The sequence below is a fragment of the Oncorhynchus clarkii genome, chromosome 6 (genome assembly GCF_045791955.1).
Source record: "Oncorhynchus clarkii lewisi isolate Uvic-CL-2024 chromosome 6, UVic_Ocla_1.0, whole genome shotgun sequence".
Classification (NCBI taxonomy): domain Eukaryota; kingdom Metazoa; phylum Chordata; class Actinopteri; order Salmoniformes; family Salmonidae; genus Oncorhynchus; species Oncorhynchus clarkii.
This window is the reverse complement of record NC_092152.1, coordinates 44,408,521-44,424,821: the sequence shown is the minus strand read 5'-3', so window position 1 is coordinate 44,424,821 and position 16,301 is coordinate 44,408,521. Positions and strand designations below refer to the sequence as shown.

The 16,301-nt window shown below is 42.0% G+C and overlaps 1 protein-coding gene across 1 annotated transcript in view; it reads left to right on the top strand.

Moving 5' to 3' along the window:
• LOC139412100 (kinase suppressor of Ras 2-like) overlaps positions 1-16,301 on the top strand; it is a 151,665-nt gene that overhangs the window by 79,002 nt on the left and 56,362 nt on the right. The window contains 1 exon segment of the mRNA XM_071158894.1: positions 3,176-3,188. Within this exon segment, the coding sequence (XP_071014995.1) occupies positions 3,176-3,188 (13 nt within the window).

Sequence of the window (16,301 nt, the reverse complement as noted above, 5' to 3'; positions counted from 1 at the left end):
CCCTTTTCCTCCAAACATAATGATGGTCTTATATTTTTGTTTCATCAGACCAGAGGACATTTCTCCAAAAAGTACGATTTTTGTCCCCATGCGCAGTTACAAACCGTAGTCTGGCTTTTTTATGACTGTTTTGGAGCAATGGCTTCTTCCTTGCTGAGCGGCCTTTCAGGTTATGTCGATATAGGACTTGTTTTATTGTGGATATAGACACTTTTGTACCTGTTTCCTCCAGCATCTTCACAACGTCCTTTGCTGTTGTTCTGGGATTGATTTGCACTTTTCACACCAAAGTATGTTAATCTCTAGGAGACAGAACATGTCTCCTTCCTGAGTGGTATGACGGCTGCGTGGTCTCATGGTGTGTGTACTTGCGTACTATTGTTTGTACAGATGAACGTGGTACCTTCAGGCGTTTGGAAATTGCTCCCAAGGATGAACCAGACTTGTGGAGGTCTACAATTTTTTTCTGAGGTCTTGGCTGATTTCTTTTGATTTTCCCATGATGTCAAGCTAAGAGGCACTGAGTTTGAAGGTAGGCCTTGAAATACATCCACAGGTACACCCCCAATTGACTCAAATGATGTAAATTAGCCTATCAGAAGCTTCTAAAGCCATGACATAATTTTCTGGAATTTTCCAAGCTGATTAAAGGCACAGTCAACTTACTGTATGTAAACTTCTGACCCACTGGAATTGTGATACAGTGAATTATAAGTGAAATAATCAGTCTGTAAACAATTGTTGGAAAAAGTACTTGTGTCATGCACAAAGTAGATCTCCTAACCGACTTGCCAAACTATAGTTTGTTAACAAGAATTTTGTGGAGTGGTTGAAAAATTTGTTTTAATGACTCCAACCTAAGTGTATGTAAACTTCCGACTTCAGCTGTACGTACGGTACCTGTGGGGACGACGTCGTCAATGCACTTATTGATGAAGCCGATGACTGAGGTGGTATACTCCTCAATGCCATTGGATGAATCCGCATCATCTGACCACATCTGTATTGAGCGAGTCTTGTAAGCAGGAATCAGGAGGAGGATGGTCAGATTTACCAAATGGAGGACGGGGGAGAGCTTTGTATGTATCTCTGTGTGTGCAGTAAAGGTGCACGTGCACGCACATGCAGTTACAAGCCTGCTAGAGTTAGCTGCAGCAATATCCACTGTCATAGTACGGATGAAGCCTGAGCTGTAATGTGAAGCTAACTGAAGCTGGTTAGCTTTTGAAAACCCTGAGCAGATCTAGCTTCAATCGTAGTATACCCCTCAGGACAGACTGGGAGATTCAGGATGGCATTCCCATTGGAGAGCTGCAATTCCTATGACATGTGAAGGCCCACTGAGTTTTGGGTTGTGTTGGTTCATTGTAGTGAACACCTGCCATATGCGCGTGTCATCATATGTGGTTACATCCTCCACATACACTGTCACGCCTGCTCCCACTCCCCCTCCCTGGCACTCAAAGGCACCAGGCTGCCCAGCATCACGCACTCCTACCACCATCATTACGTACACCTGCCTTCCCCCGTCACGCGCATCAACAATTGTTGGACTCACCTGGACTCTATCACCTGTGTCATTACCTCCCCTATATTTGTCTGTTCCCATGCTCTGGTCACTGCTTCACGATTAATTGTTACCCGTGTGTTGATGCTGTTCCTGCCTTGTTCCATGTCTGTTCCTTATTAAATGTTTACTCCCCGTACCTGCTTCTCTACTCCAGCGTCGGTTCTTACATACACCATAATGTCACCAAGTAGACATATACGGCAACTCCAGGGCAGACAGCCAGGATGGTGGACATGATTGTCTGGAAGAAGCAATGTGCCAGCTCAACCTGAACAGCATAAGAGTACACCGGAACATCCCAATGTGCATCACAAATTCAGTGAGCCAGCAGAAGATCATGTTGGATTCAGGTAGCCATATTGGACTAGCCATGAGTCAAAGCTCACATCAAAATGATAAGGTGACTGAAGAACCCAATCCTGGTGGTACAAGTTATACCACAGTGGGGGCAAGTTGTAGAGCTAGGGAGAGGATGTTGGATTCTCTTTCGTTTCGTTGGAGCCTCTGAGATGCCTCATTGATCTTCAAAGAGGCTTGTGACTTGGAGTACAAGGTGGTGCCATGCCAAGCAGTCTGCCGCCTTTTCTATTTCCAGGCAATGGTGTTTGAGTGTAATTATGGCAGGCATATTGAATTTCAAACCTAGTTGAATTGCACAAAAAAAAAACATGTTTATATACAGGGGATTAAACCACCATTTAATGGTATTGTGGCAGCCATATTTGATTTTGATTCAAATCCAGGGGGGCCCCTATCATAATTGCATGAGTAGGTGGTGAAGAAATTAAAATCCACAGAGGAATGTTTGATTGATAAAAATACAGTTTTCAGTGTCTGAGCCCACTTGTTTTCCTTAGAGCCAATTAGATTACAATAGCCACAACGTCAAAAAAACATGTTTAACTGAATGTATTTTTGTCAGACAGGACTATACAGCACTGAATGAGAGCAAATTTGGCTTGGAAAGTTGTCTATTAATCAGTTATCAAAAAGTCAAGCCTACTGCAAAGTTGACAGGGAGTCAGGAAGCAGGTGCAGTTAGTGAGTTTAATAATACAGAAAGTAGACCGATACAAAACAAGAGAAACGTCTGACAAGGAAACATAACCAATACTACCTGAAGAGTTATGTTAGGGAGTGCTAGATAAAGGGGGAGTAATCAGGGTATGGATGGAGTCCAGGTGTGCCTCATAATGGGCCGCAGGTGTGCTTAATGAGGGGTTGCCAGGACCGGTGGTTAGTAGACTGGCACCGTCGAGCGCCCGTAGAGGGGGAGTGGGAATAGCCATGGCACCTACATTCATCATAAATATTCATAGTTGATATTTCCACCTATTGTATCTCTCTGTTTACAGGTCTATATTTCCATGATGCATTAATCTTAAGGCGCTCTAGAATTTTTTCAACATTTTGTTAAAAATCGCGCAAAATTTCAACGTCCTGCTACTCATGCCAGGAATATAGTATATGCATACGATTAGTATGTGTGGATAGAAAACACTCTGAAGTTTCTAAAACGGGTTAAATCATGTCTGTGACTATAACAGAACATGAATAGCAAGCGAAATCCCAAGAAAAACCTGGTCACAAAAAAAAAAAAAACAGTATCCATCCGCCAGTCTCTGAAATGTCTATGGCAAGGGAAAATAGATAGCGGTCAGTTTACAGTTCCTACAGCTTCCACACGATGTCGCCAGTACTGGCAATTCTATTGAAGTTAATCCTTGGTGATATGAGAAATAGGCACTTCCTCTCGTCGAGTAAACAACAGGAAGTTAATGGAAGAGAGAATGTGGACCATGATTTCCAGAGTAGCTGCTATTGAATACAGATCGCCCCGTGATCAATTTGATCGATTATTAACGTTTACTAATACCTAAAGTTGGGTTTCAAAAGTAGTTTGAAGTGTTTTATCAAAGTTTATAGGCAACTTTTTTAATTTAAAAAAATGACGTTGCGTTTTGGAAAGCTGTTTTTTCCTGGATCAGGCGGGCTATATAAATGGGCATTTTGGGTATACATGGACGGATTTAATCGAAAAAAAAGACCCAATTGTGATGTTTATGGGACATATAGGAGTGCCAACAAAGAAGCTCGTCAAAGGTAATGAATGTTTTATATTTTATTTCTGCGTTTTGTGTAGCGCCGGCTACGCTAATTATTTTGTTTACGTCCCCTTCAGGTATTTCGGGGTGTTGCATGCTATCAGATAATAGCTTCTCATGCTTTCGCCGAAAAGCATTTTAAAAATCTGACATGTTGGCTAGATTCACAACGAGTGTAGCTTTAATTCAGTACCCTGCATGTGTGTTTTAATGAAAGTTTGAGTTTTATCGAGTACTATTAGCATTTGGCGTTGCGCACTTCCATTTCCTGTTGGCTAGGTGAGACGCTGGCGTCTCACCTGGCTCTAAGAGGTTTTAAGATATTCTAATGCTCTTTGTGTGTGGTGTAGGGGCAGGCAACTGACTGCTTGTATTCCAAATGGTCGCAATAATAGAGCTTGCATTTCTGGGTTACATGAGCTCATGCAGCTGATTCCATCTCTAGTCAGGTATTATTCTGCACTGTTTTAGTTTAGGGTGTGTGTCACAATATCGATCAATTTAACCACTTTTGCAGTGAAATATTGTTACACAACCATCCATTTCATAAATGTGAGCCATAACAGAGGTTAAAAAAAAATACATGGTTGTTTAATTATACCTCTGGTAGGGGTATCTCAAAAACAAAAGTTATTTTTGAAGATTGGCCACTAGCCTAGACTCGTGCATAGGGAGGGAGAGCGAAGAAGAGAGAGCGCAACAAGGACAGGGGAGTGAGAAGAAGAGAGAGTCAGATGTACAGGCAGACCGAGATAGACAGAACAGAAAGATAGACACAGATAGCTAGAAATAGAGAGAGTGAAAGAACGAGAGAGAGAGAGAGAGAGAGAGCAAGAATGATGATGGTTATCCTCCCTGCTGCATGATTGAGTATGACAAGCTCCTTGTTAAGTCATGTTCAATTCTACACCAGTTGCTAAAAAGTTAAGTGCTCTTGGTAGTCTAATATCTCCCTCAGTCTTTGTAATTGGCTGTTATTTAAAAGTCACAAATAAGTATATATATTTTTGTCAGTATAAGTGGTTCCAACCTCTAGATATTCAGGACTATAAACTAAGTGTATTTAACTCCAATCTTTAAGGACCACTGATGTTTATGTATTTACTTGCTGTCAGTTACTATCTAGATGACTTCAAACCTGGCAAAGCAGATGTGTCCATTCTCTGTTCAGTGAGACTAATTGACTAAGCAAATACCAGGGATGCAATAGAACACTTAAAGATGCAGTCCGGGATCTTAAGCACAACAAATTTGTAAAATATTGTACGGATTGGATTCCTAACTACACACTATATATACGTATATATATAGTACCAGTCAAAAGTTTGGACACACCTACTCATTCCAGGGTTTTTCTTTATTTTTACTATTTTCTACATTGTAGAATAATAGTGAAGACATGAAAACTATGAAATACATATGGAATCATGTATTTCAGCTTTTATTTCTTTCATCACATTCCCAGTGGGTCAGAAGTTTACATACACTCAATTAGTATTTGATAGCATTGCCTTTAAATTGTCTAACTTGGGTCAAACATTTCGGGTAGCTTTCCACAAACTTCCCACAATAAGTTGGGTGAATGTTGAACCATTCCTCCTGATGGTGTAACTGAGTCAGGTTTGTAGGCCTCCTTGCTCGCACACGCTTTTTCAGTTCTGCCCACAAATTTTCTATAGGATTGAGGTCAGGGCTTTGTGATGGCCACTCCAATACCTTGACATTGTTGTCCTTAAGCCATTTTGCTCTCTTTGAGTCTACCACTGAACACATTTTAGGTACTGCATTAATAGCTCTAGCTTATACTAAACTCAGCAAAAAAAGAAATGTCCTCTCACTGTCAACTGCATTTATTTTCAGCAAACTTAACGTGTGTAAATATTTGTATGAACATAACAAGATTCAACAACTGAGACATAAACTGAACAAGTTCCACAGACATGTGACTAGCAGAAATGGAATAATGTGTCCCTGAACAAAGTGGGGGGTCAAAATCAAAAGTAACAGTCAGTATCGTACTGCAGTGCTTCCCCTCCTCATGGACTGCACCAGATTTGCCAGTTCTTGCTGTGAGATGTTACCCCACTCTTCCACCAAGGCACCTGCAAGTTCCCAGACATTTCTGGGGGCAATGGCCCTAGCCCTCACCCTCCGATCCAACAGGTCCCAGACGTGCTCAATGGGATTGAGATCCGGGCTCTTCGCTGGTCATGACAGAACACTGACTTTCCTGTCTTGCAGGAAATCACGCACAGAACGAGCAGTATGGCTGGTGGCATTGTCTTGCTGGAGGGTCATGTCAAGATGAGCCTGCAGGAAAAGTACCACATGAGGGAGAAGGATGTCTTCCCTGTAACGCACAGCTTTGAGATAGCCTGCAATGACAACAAGCTCAGTCCGATGATGCTGTGACACACCGCCCCAGACCATGACGGACCCTCCATCTCCAAATCGATCCCACTCCAGAGTACAGGCCTCGGTGTAACGCTCATTCCTTCGACGATAAACGTGAATCCACCGCGACTTGTCAGTAAAGAGCACTTTTTGCCAGTCCTGTCTGGTCCAGCGACGGTGGGTCTGTGCCCATAGGCGACGTTGTTGCCGGTGATGTCTGCTAGGACCTGCCTTACAACAGGCCTACAAGCCCTCAGTCCAGTCTCTCTCAGCCTATTGCAGACAGTCTGAGTACTGATGGAGGGATTGTGCGTTCCTGGTGTAACTCGGGCAGTTGTTGTTGCCATCCTGTACCTGTCCCGCAAGTGTGATGTTCTGATGTATCGATCCTGTGCAGGTGTTACACATGGTCTGCCATTGCGAGGACGATCAGCTGTCCGTCCTGTCACCCTGTAGTGCTGCCTTAGGCATCTCACAGTACGGCCATTGCAATTTATTGCCCTGGCAACATCTGCAGTCCTCATGCCTCCTTGCAGCATGCCTAAGGCATGTCCACACAGATGAGCAGGGACACTGGGCATCTTTCTTTTGATGTTTTTCAGAGTCAGTAGAAAGGCCTTTTAGTGTCCTAAGTTTTCATAACTGTGACCTTAATTGCCTACCATATGTAAGCAGTTAGTGTCTTAACGTCTGTTCCACAGGTGCATGTTCGATTCATTGTTTATGGTTAATTGAACAAGCAATGGGAAACAATGTTTAAACCCTTTACAATGAAGATCTGTGAAGTTATTTGGATTTTTATGAATTATCTTTGAAAGACAGGGTCCTGAAAAAGGGACGTTTCTTTTTTTGCTGAGTTTATATTCGTTCTCTGATCCTTTGATTGGCATGTCAGTTCATGCTGTATGAGCTCTGATAGGTTGGAGGATGTCCTCAAGAAGTTGTCATAATTACTGTGTAAGTCTATGGAAGGTGGTGAGAACCATGAGAACCAGGAGCCTCCACTGGTAAAACCGAAGAATTTCTGCACACACTTTTAGAAACCGTCTCAGGGGAACTCATCTGCATGCTCATCGTCCTCAACAGTTATTTTACTTGACTGCAGTTCGGCATCGTAACCGATTTCTGTGTGCAAATGCTCACCTTCAATGGCCACTGGCATGATGGAAAGGTGTGTTCTTCATGGATGCATCCCGGTTTCAACTGTACCGGGCATATGGCAGACTGCATGTATGGCGTCGTGTGGGTGAGTGGTTTGCTGATGTCAACGTTGTGAACATAGTGTTCCATTGTGGCGGTGTGGTTATGGGAAAGCATAAACTATGGACAACGAACACAATTGTGTTTTATTGATGGTAATTTTAATGCACAGAGATACCGTGACGAGATCCTGAGGCCCATTGTCGTGCCATTCATCCGCCACCATCACCTCATGTTTCAGCATGATAATGCACAGCCTCATGTCACAAGGATCTGTACACAATTCCAGGAAGCTGAAAATGTCAAAGTTCCTTCATGGCCTGCATACTCACCAGACATGTCACTCATTGAGCATGTTTGGGATGCTGTGGATCGACGTGTACGACTATCACGTCTGCTCCTGCTCCTCCCCTCCGGCGTACGACGTCGCCGGAGTACTAACCCCCGGTCCTGGGATTCATCATTACGCACACCTGGCACTCATCATTATGCGCACCTGTTAATCATTATGATTCACACCTGGACTCCATTACCTTCATCATCTTCTCCGCTCCGCTTTATATGTCATTCTCCCATGTTCATTCACCAGTTGGTATTGTTTTTGTGGATCTGCCTTCTGCCTTATGTTAGTGTCGTGTTCTTGATTTTGTTTTATTAAAATGTTGCACCTGCTTTCGACTCACCGCCCCATCATTACAACGACAGTGCGTTGTGTTCCTGGATATTGGCCAGTTCCCACCAATATCCAGGAACTTCAAAAGGATTGGGACAATATTCCACAGGCCACAATCATCAGCCTAATAAACTCTATGTGAACGAGAGGTTTTTTTTATTTGATTTATTTATTTTAACTAGGTAAGCTAGTTGAGAACAAATTCTCATTTACAACTGCGACCTGGCCAAGATAAAGCAAAGCAGTGCGACACAAACAACAACACAGAGTTACACATGGAATAAACAAGCGTACAGTCAATAACACAATAGAAAAAAGAAGAAAGTCTATATACAGTGTGTGCAAATGGCGTGAGGAGGGAAGGCAATAAATAAGCCGTAGTAGCGAAGTAATTACAATTGAGCAAATTAACACTGGAGTGATAGATGAGTAGATGATGATGTGCAAGTAGAAATACTGGTGTGCAAAAGAGCAGAAAAGTAAACAAAAACAATATGGGGATGGGGTAGGTAGATTGGGTGGGCAATTTACAGATGGGCTATGTACAGCTGCAGCGATCGGTTAGCTGCTCAGATAGCTGATGTTTAAAGTTAGTGAGGGAAATAGAAGTGGCGCGCTGCATGAGGCAAATAGTGGTGACCAACAGATGCATATCTGTATTCCCAGTCATGTTAAATCCGTAGATTAAGGCCTAACGAATTCATTTCAATTGACTGATTTGAAATTATAGCATGTGGCATTTACATTTTTGTTCAGTGAACATGGCAGCTAAAAGCTGAATTGCATATACATCAGGAAGTTTTATAAAAGTAAATAATCAATAAATACGATACAGTGTCAAGAAAGTTCCGAAGTCATGGTTATGATCAGGGTTGTTGCGTAGCTTGCATATTGGATGGTCAGCCGAGGAAATATCAATGGTCTTGAGGAGGGAGCAGCTCAGTCACAGCCAGGGAGTCAGAGACAGACAGGTCCGTAGCTTCAGCAGCACACCTTGCTTTCCCTAACATCCTCTCTGTGCCCTGGGCTTTGTAGATAGCTTACTACTATTCCTCCAGATGTACCATTTGTGCAGTACCCACTCGGGTGATGCCACTGCTGGCGCACAGGCTCATACATTTGGTCATATTAATAATTAATAATTGGATCATTTTTTTGTTTTTGCTTTTTCAAACTCGATGAGATTCTTTGAAAAGCGCTATAGATGTTGAATAAATTATTATTATTAGTTGTAAGGGGCACTCCAGAACAACCAACAGGGCTTGGCCCTCAAGCACTGCAATATAGTGGAATTTCCCTGGTACAGGCAGGGAGAAACTTCTGGTATGGCTTATCATCTTACTGTTGTCCTTACAAAGACATTAGAGATTAAGACAAATGCCAGTCTAAGGCAGTTAGCCTATTCCTAGTAAAGGAATGATTTAATGACTTAATTGTGTTGTGGCGGCATCCCTAATACTTTTATCTGCCTGCCGAGCATCCCCTGGGGTCCCAGTAAGTGTCATAGCAGCAAAGAGCAGGCCTGGTGTTTGTCGTCAATCTGGTAATGGGTCTGCTTGGGGTCCGGAAAGGAAAAAAATATACCCACACACTGTTGAATGCTCCCAGAGTTTTATTGAGCAACGGTGTGCAGGATTCTATCTTTCTTTCAATACTTAATTTTTTTGTGCCCTGCATCTGCAATTTAATGGAGATGCGTACACTCCTTGTAAAGTATCCGCTCAGCATGTCTCATCTGCATGGCTCAAGATGCTTTGGCACAACAAGAACCAACTAACTTCCTCTGATATCTGTATCAAAGACGAAGGACCCCGTGAAGATAGCTGGCCGAGCCGAAGGCGGTCAACTGGTGCCTGCTCAGAATGAGTCAGAACGGAGACTGAATTGTTGTTGCCCTTGTCTATGTTAGTTTGCGATAGTAAAAGGAGTCATGGTTCTTTGTGTGAATTGTTTTTAGTTTTCTTTTCGACGGTGGCATTGTCATCTGTATGTGAATGTTTCCCAATGGATTGCCGTTCAAAAGACTTACTCGCAGCATCCATTATGTCTCTTCATGAAGCTGAAAGGTTTGTTAGTTAGCCTGACTGATGTGGCGTGTGTGTGTATGTCCAGTTGGAGGGTTGCCCCTAGCCTGCGGACAAAACACAACCCTCCTGCTGGGCCTAGAGAGCCTGTTGTTAGGTTAACAGACACCACCAGGCTCATTTTCCGATCACTTTTAATGAAGAAGTCTGCTCCCCACATAGCAATATCAATTCTAGAACAGACATTTCTATTCAATGTTGTGGTCGGCTGAGGTATCTCTACAAGAAAAAAGTAATATTAACATTATTATCAGCACTAATGGCCACTAGAACAGACATGACTGCTTACCAAACTATGCAAGTTACACTAAGTACAACTGTTGTATTAATGGGGACCAGGTTAAGTATAACTTTTGTTGGGACCCATGCACAGTGTACCTAACCTTCTCCAGAGGCAGAGATGACATCACCCACTTAACCCACTGCATGAAGGAGGGCGGCTTTGCAGACTTCCAGTGAAAGAGGACAAGGCGGCGAGCTAGCAGCTTCCGCATTTGCCTGATGCGTGGGAACATTCTGGTCTAGGGGAAGTATCCCAAAAATGCCAGTGACCGGGTTGGGGCTAGCAGTTGTATTACACATATGTGAGAATGCCTATAAACAAATGGGGTCCCAGAGGCCACTCAAAGATTGGCATGACCAAAACATGTGTCCCACAGTTGCTGGACTCTGGTGGCATCTAAAACACTTGTGGTCAACCTTTGGGTATATTTTGTCATTCCAGTAACGGAGACCTTAAGGCAAAACCTTAATAATAAGCCCACGCCTTATGCAAAATGATGATGTGTGGATACGCTCAATACTTTGTTGCCATATGTCCTCAGGTAGCTCGCCACCTATGTCTTGCTCCCATGCAGATGTTGTATTCGCAAAGGAAGGCGGATTAATGTTCTGTATTGTGTCGTATAATCTGGTGATTGTGCCCTTCAGATAAGGGTTAAGATCTAAGCACCTCTCGACTGGACACTTAGGAGGCTTGAGTGGAAATGAAGGGAAATGTTTTTTGGCAAAGCTGTGAGCTTACAGGTATCTAAAAAAAATGGGTATTGGGAATATTATGGTCAACCCTGAAGAGTATCGAATGAGACGAATGTGTTATCAACAAATAGGTCACAAAAAAACACCGGACCGTTCCTATGCCAGAATCTGTGACGGTGAGAAGAGATGATTAGATGTTAACGGAGAGAAACAGCCTGCTTGTTTAAGGCTAAAGTGATTTTAGAATTGGGACGAGATTTTAAGGGAGTTCTTAACAATGGGGTTCAAAATATGTGTGCCGAGTTTCATAGGCATTGAGGAGCACAGGAGCGAGATCGGAGAAGATGGAAGGCTTGACTGTAACTCCATGATGGCCCAAGTTGGGCCATCCTTGTTTTCAAATGTAGAAACCCAATAAACACATTTAGATATATTTGCTGATATACTTGCTGCGAGCTTAGGTCTCTCTAGATATACCTTTCTCATTTGTGGATTTGACTCATTCCAAATGAAGTTGTAAATGTAGCTGTCCAGTTGTTTGAACATCTTAACAGAATTAATGCGACCTGCTAATGAAATGGGAAGAGATGACCACCTTGTGAAATCCTGCTTAGTGCGTTCCAAAAGTGTTTTGAAGTTATGTTTAAACAGAACTTCAAACGATCGTGTGACCTCTACCCCCAAATAAGTAAAGACCTGATGCTCCACCTTAAATGGGAAATTGGCACACCCAATTCCTTCTGCTAACTGATTAATGGGGAGTAGCACACTTTTTTTATTAGGTTTAACTTCTAACCAGAGAATGTCCCAAAACATTGTAGCTTGTCCAAGTGATAGGGTATAGACTCCACAGGGTTAGATATGTATAAAAGAAGATTGTCTGCATATAAAAACACCTTGAAAGTTATGTTGCCCCTTAATATTCCCTTAATCATTTCCTCTGCCCACAGGGCGATAGCAAGAGGCTCAATAGCCATATCAAATAGGAAAGGGGACAAACAGCAACCCTGCCTGGCCCCCCCTGTGGAGAGGGAAGTAACTGGACGTAACATTGTCGGTACAAACAGAAGCCACTGGGGACGAGTACAAAATCTTAATCCAGGAAAGGAATGACGGGCCAAACCCAAATCTCTCTACTACTGTAAATAGATATTCTCACTCAACCTGGTCGAAAGCCTTTTCAGCATAAAGAGAGAGGACAACCTCTGGCTGTAGAGTTGAGTGGGCAGAATAAAGAACATTAATAGCTGCCGCATATTATGGAAAGATTGCCTACCTGAGATGCATCCTGTTTGGTCAGAGTTAATTATCTTAGGCATGACTCTCTCTAGACGGCGCGAGAGGACCATTAGTGAGAATTTTATAATCGCAGCACAAAAGGCTTATAGGGCGGTATGAGCCACAGTCTAGGGGATTCTTGTTTTTTTTTAAGCAAAATCGAAATAGTCGACCTGGGTAAGTATCTGTGGGAGTTTCTTACTAGAAAGGATTTCATTGTACATTGAGCTGAGGATAGGGGATAATTTAGAGGAGAATGCTTTATAAAATTCAATAGGGAAGCCATCAGGCCCAGGGGTTTTACTGCTCTGCATGGAGTGGATTGCCAGAGTAGCTTCATCATGACTTATTGAGGCATCCATGTTGGTTTGTTCATCTGAATTGAGACAGGGGATGTCCAGATTGTCTAGAAATACATGCATACAAGATGTGTCAGGAAGAGCCTCTAATGAGTAAAGAGCAGAGTAGAATTGCTTAAACTGATTGTTGATTTCTTTGGGATTGGTAGAAGTTAAATCCGCTGCAACACAGATTTCAGGTATGGTGCTGCTAGCAGCGGATTGTCGAAGCTGGTGAGATAACAACTTGCCAGCTTTCTCTCAGTGTTCATAGAATTTTTGCCTCAACTTAAACAGAAGCTGCTCCGTTTGTTTGGTGGGAAAAAGGTTGTCAAATTCCGATTGGTGTAACAGTCTCTCTTTGTAGAGTTGGAGAAGAGGCATATCTGTTGTCCACATCTAGAATGAGTTGAGATAGGCATGTGGTGCGCTGTTTGTTGTCATACGCTGTGTATTAAATTATTTGGCCTCTTAGATATTCTTTTAATGACTCCCACACGGTAGAGTGAGACACGTCAGGGGTGCAGTCGATCTGTAAAAAGACATAAATGTGAGTTTATATGTATTTTTTAAAGGCACTACAGGATAGTAGTAGTGAGTCAAGTCACCACCTTTGTTGTGACACAGTACTGTCCAGAAAGAGGATATCTAGCTGGACAGGGCTATGGTCTGAGATAACGATGCTATTATATTGGCTATTAGTTACAAAAGGAAGAATTCTATTGTCCGGCAGGAAAAAGTAAATCCTAGAGTATGTGCTGTGGACTGGATAAAACATGGAGTACTGTTTAGCAGTGGGATTGTTCCTCCTCCATGGATCAGACAAATTATAGGATTCTAGAAATTAGTTGACCACTGCGCCTGATTTTGAAATGACATTGTTGGGTTTCGGTCTGGATCTGTATGGACTTGGATGCAATACACAATTGAAATCTCCGCCCGATATCAAATGATGAGAGTTAAGGTCAGGAAGTGTTGTGATGAGGTCAGAGAAAAATTGAGTGTCATCCCAATTAGGACCATAGAGGTAAGCCAGAATAACCTGTGTGCTAAACAATTTCCCCATCACTATAATATATCTTCCATTAGTATCTGAAATGACTATGGCGGAGACAAACGGGGTGCCTTTTCTGATAAGGATGGCTGCCCCTCTTGGCCTTCGCACCAAGGTTAGAGTGAAATATCTGGTCGACCCATCCTCTCTCTAGTTTATCATGGTCGCTGGACCAGAGATGGGTCTCTTGGAGAGAAAACAATGTCCGGACGTAAGGACTTAAGATGAGCATACACTCGGCTACGCTTGATCACCTGGTTAATTCCTTTTAAGTTCCACCTGATAAAGCATGTGGAGCCTAGAGTATGTGAATTAGGCATAGTCATAGTAAATCAGAAATGAATGTTAGTATGATCACATGGCCAGTGTACTGAAAGGTCAGAGTAATAAAATATAAAGAATTTAAAATAAAATAAAAACAGCTAAAAACAACAGAAAACCTTCGACCCCTATTCTGGCCTTACCCCTGTTGGAAGGCTGCATCTACCTCTCCTAGACTAGATCAAAATGCTACCATGTAAAACTGAACATCAGTCGAGCTCTATCCAGGGTGAACATAATCAAGTTTACACCTAGGAAAGGGATTTTGGAGGGAACCACCACAGTTATCTAAGGTATATTATGCAATATGCATATTTGAAGGATAGTAAAACAATATATAAAAAAGGAGGAATGAATACGTGTCCCCCAAGACCAACCCCATCCACTTAGGATGACTTAAAAAAATATATATATATATATATACATATACACATATACATATACACACAAAAAAATATATACATATACATATACACACATTTACTTTAAAATAATTTAATTAAATAAGTAAATAGGAAAACAAACCCAGTCAAATTCAACATTTGTATAAATGTAACCCTCTGTTGAACATCCTAACAAGCCAGAATATCGAAAATTGACAAACGCTTGGCATTTAATACCCGTCCTGCAGTGTTCGCTCGGCTATACAACCTTCAAACCCGTGCCATCCGCCAACAAGCACCAGGGCAGACCAATATGAGAGCAAAATTGCAAGATTACGTTATAATGCTGTAATTCCATCAAATGGTTGTTTTATGCAACAGAATAAGGGGTTATTAGACCGCTCATCTATGTGTGTTCTACTGAGGATGGGCCTCTGGAAAATGTACGATGTCTTTGGGTGATACCGCATTCCAGAGCATGAGTTAATGGGGTGGCAGGTAGCCTAGTGGTTAGTGTGTTGGGCCAGTAACCAAAAAGTTGCTAGATCAAATCCCCAAACTGACAAATAAAAAAAGCTGTTGTTCTATCCCTGAACAAGGCAGTTAACCCAATGTTCCTAGGTCATCGTTGTAAATAAGAATTTGTTCTTAACTGACTTGCCTGGTTAAATAAAAAAAGTAATGTTTCTGTTATATAAGATACCAGGGAGAGATGACTTCAGGGCCAAAAATTGGAGTCTACACAATGAGAACTGATTTTACAGCAGATACTGTCTGCTGTGAATTCTAAGTATCTTTCATACAAACCTTAACCTTGTGACCCATTCCATTTATCTGTTGTTTGTCATGTAGACTGAAGGAGGATGGACTTTGCTATAAAATGCTGTGGCTCAAACCAGCTCGTTGAGTTCTCAGTGATTACTGCAGTAATTAAATAATAAAGTTTGATTGTTTTGAAGAAATCTAAAAGTCTCTCCTTTTGATTACAAAAATTCCACCACACCAACCAGTCACATAGTAAAGAATAATACACATGGTCCTTTGGGAGTATAAACTTGTATGTAACATGTCTAAAGAAGGCCAGTTGAATTGCTTATTTAATCAGGACAACAGTTTTCAGCTGTGCTAACATAATTGCAACAGGGTTTTCTAACGATCAATTAGCCTTTTAAAATGATCAACTTGGATTAGCGAACACAACGTGCCATTGGAACATAGTCATTTGCAACATTAACCATGTCTACACTGTATTTCTGACCAATTTGACGTTATTTTAATGGACAAAAAAAATTGCTTTTCTTTCAAAAACATGGACATTTCTAAGTGACCCCAAACTTTTGAACGGTAGTGAACATACCATCATTGTTCATAACGTTAAGTTTCTGGATGAATAACTGTCATTTGTTTTGGGCAGCATGGTGGAGGCACATCTCTAATCAAGATATGAATTCCCTATTTGGTCTACTTGACTAGGTGATTAGTAATTTGGGTTCGATTCCAGATGAAATGTTACAAAATGAACACGGTGGGGGAGGTGTTGGTCAAGAATTAATAGTAAATTGTTCGCCCTGGATCAGCGCACGAGAAAATGTGCCTTCACATGTTGCTGCTCACCAGCTCCTCCTAGGCATTCTATTTCTATGGCTGGCTTCTCCCCTGTCTGCAATTCAGCTTGCCACAGAAAACATTTGTCTCACTGCTTCTCTCCATTCTGAATTGTCCAAATGAGAGACTGGTCTGTGCCATCCGGTTCAGGCAGGGTATGTCCTACTGCAGTCCCTCTCTCGTTGCCATGTTTCATTGGTTAGAGCAAAACACTTAACGGGAAAAAGTGGTGGTGTGGATATTTGTTTCACATCCATGATAATAGTTTCTAATGACCATCATCATGATGTGTAACAACGGAAAAGCAAGATGGCACTT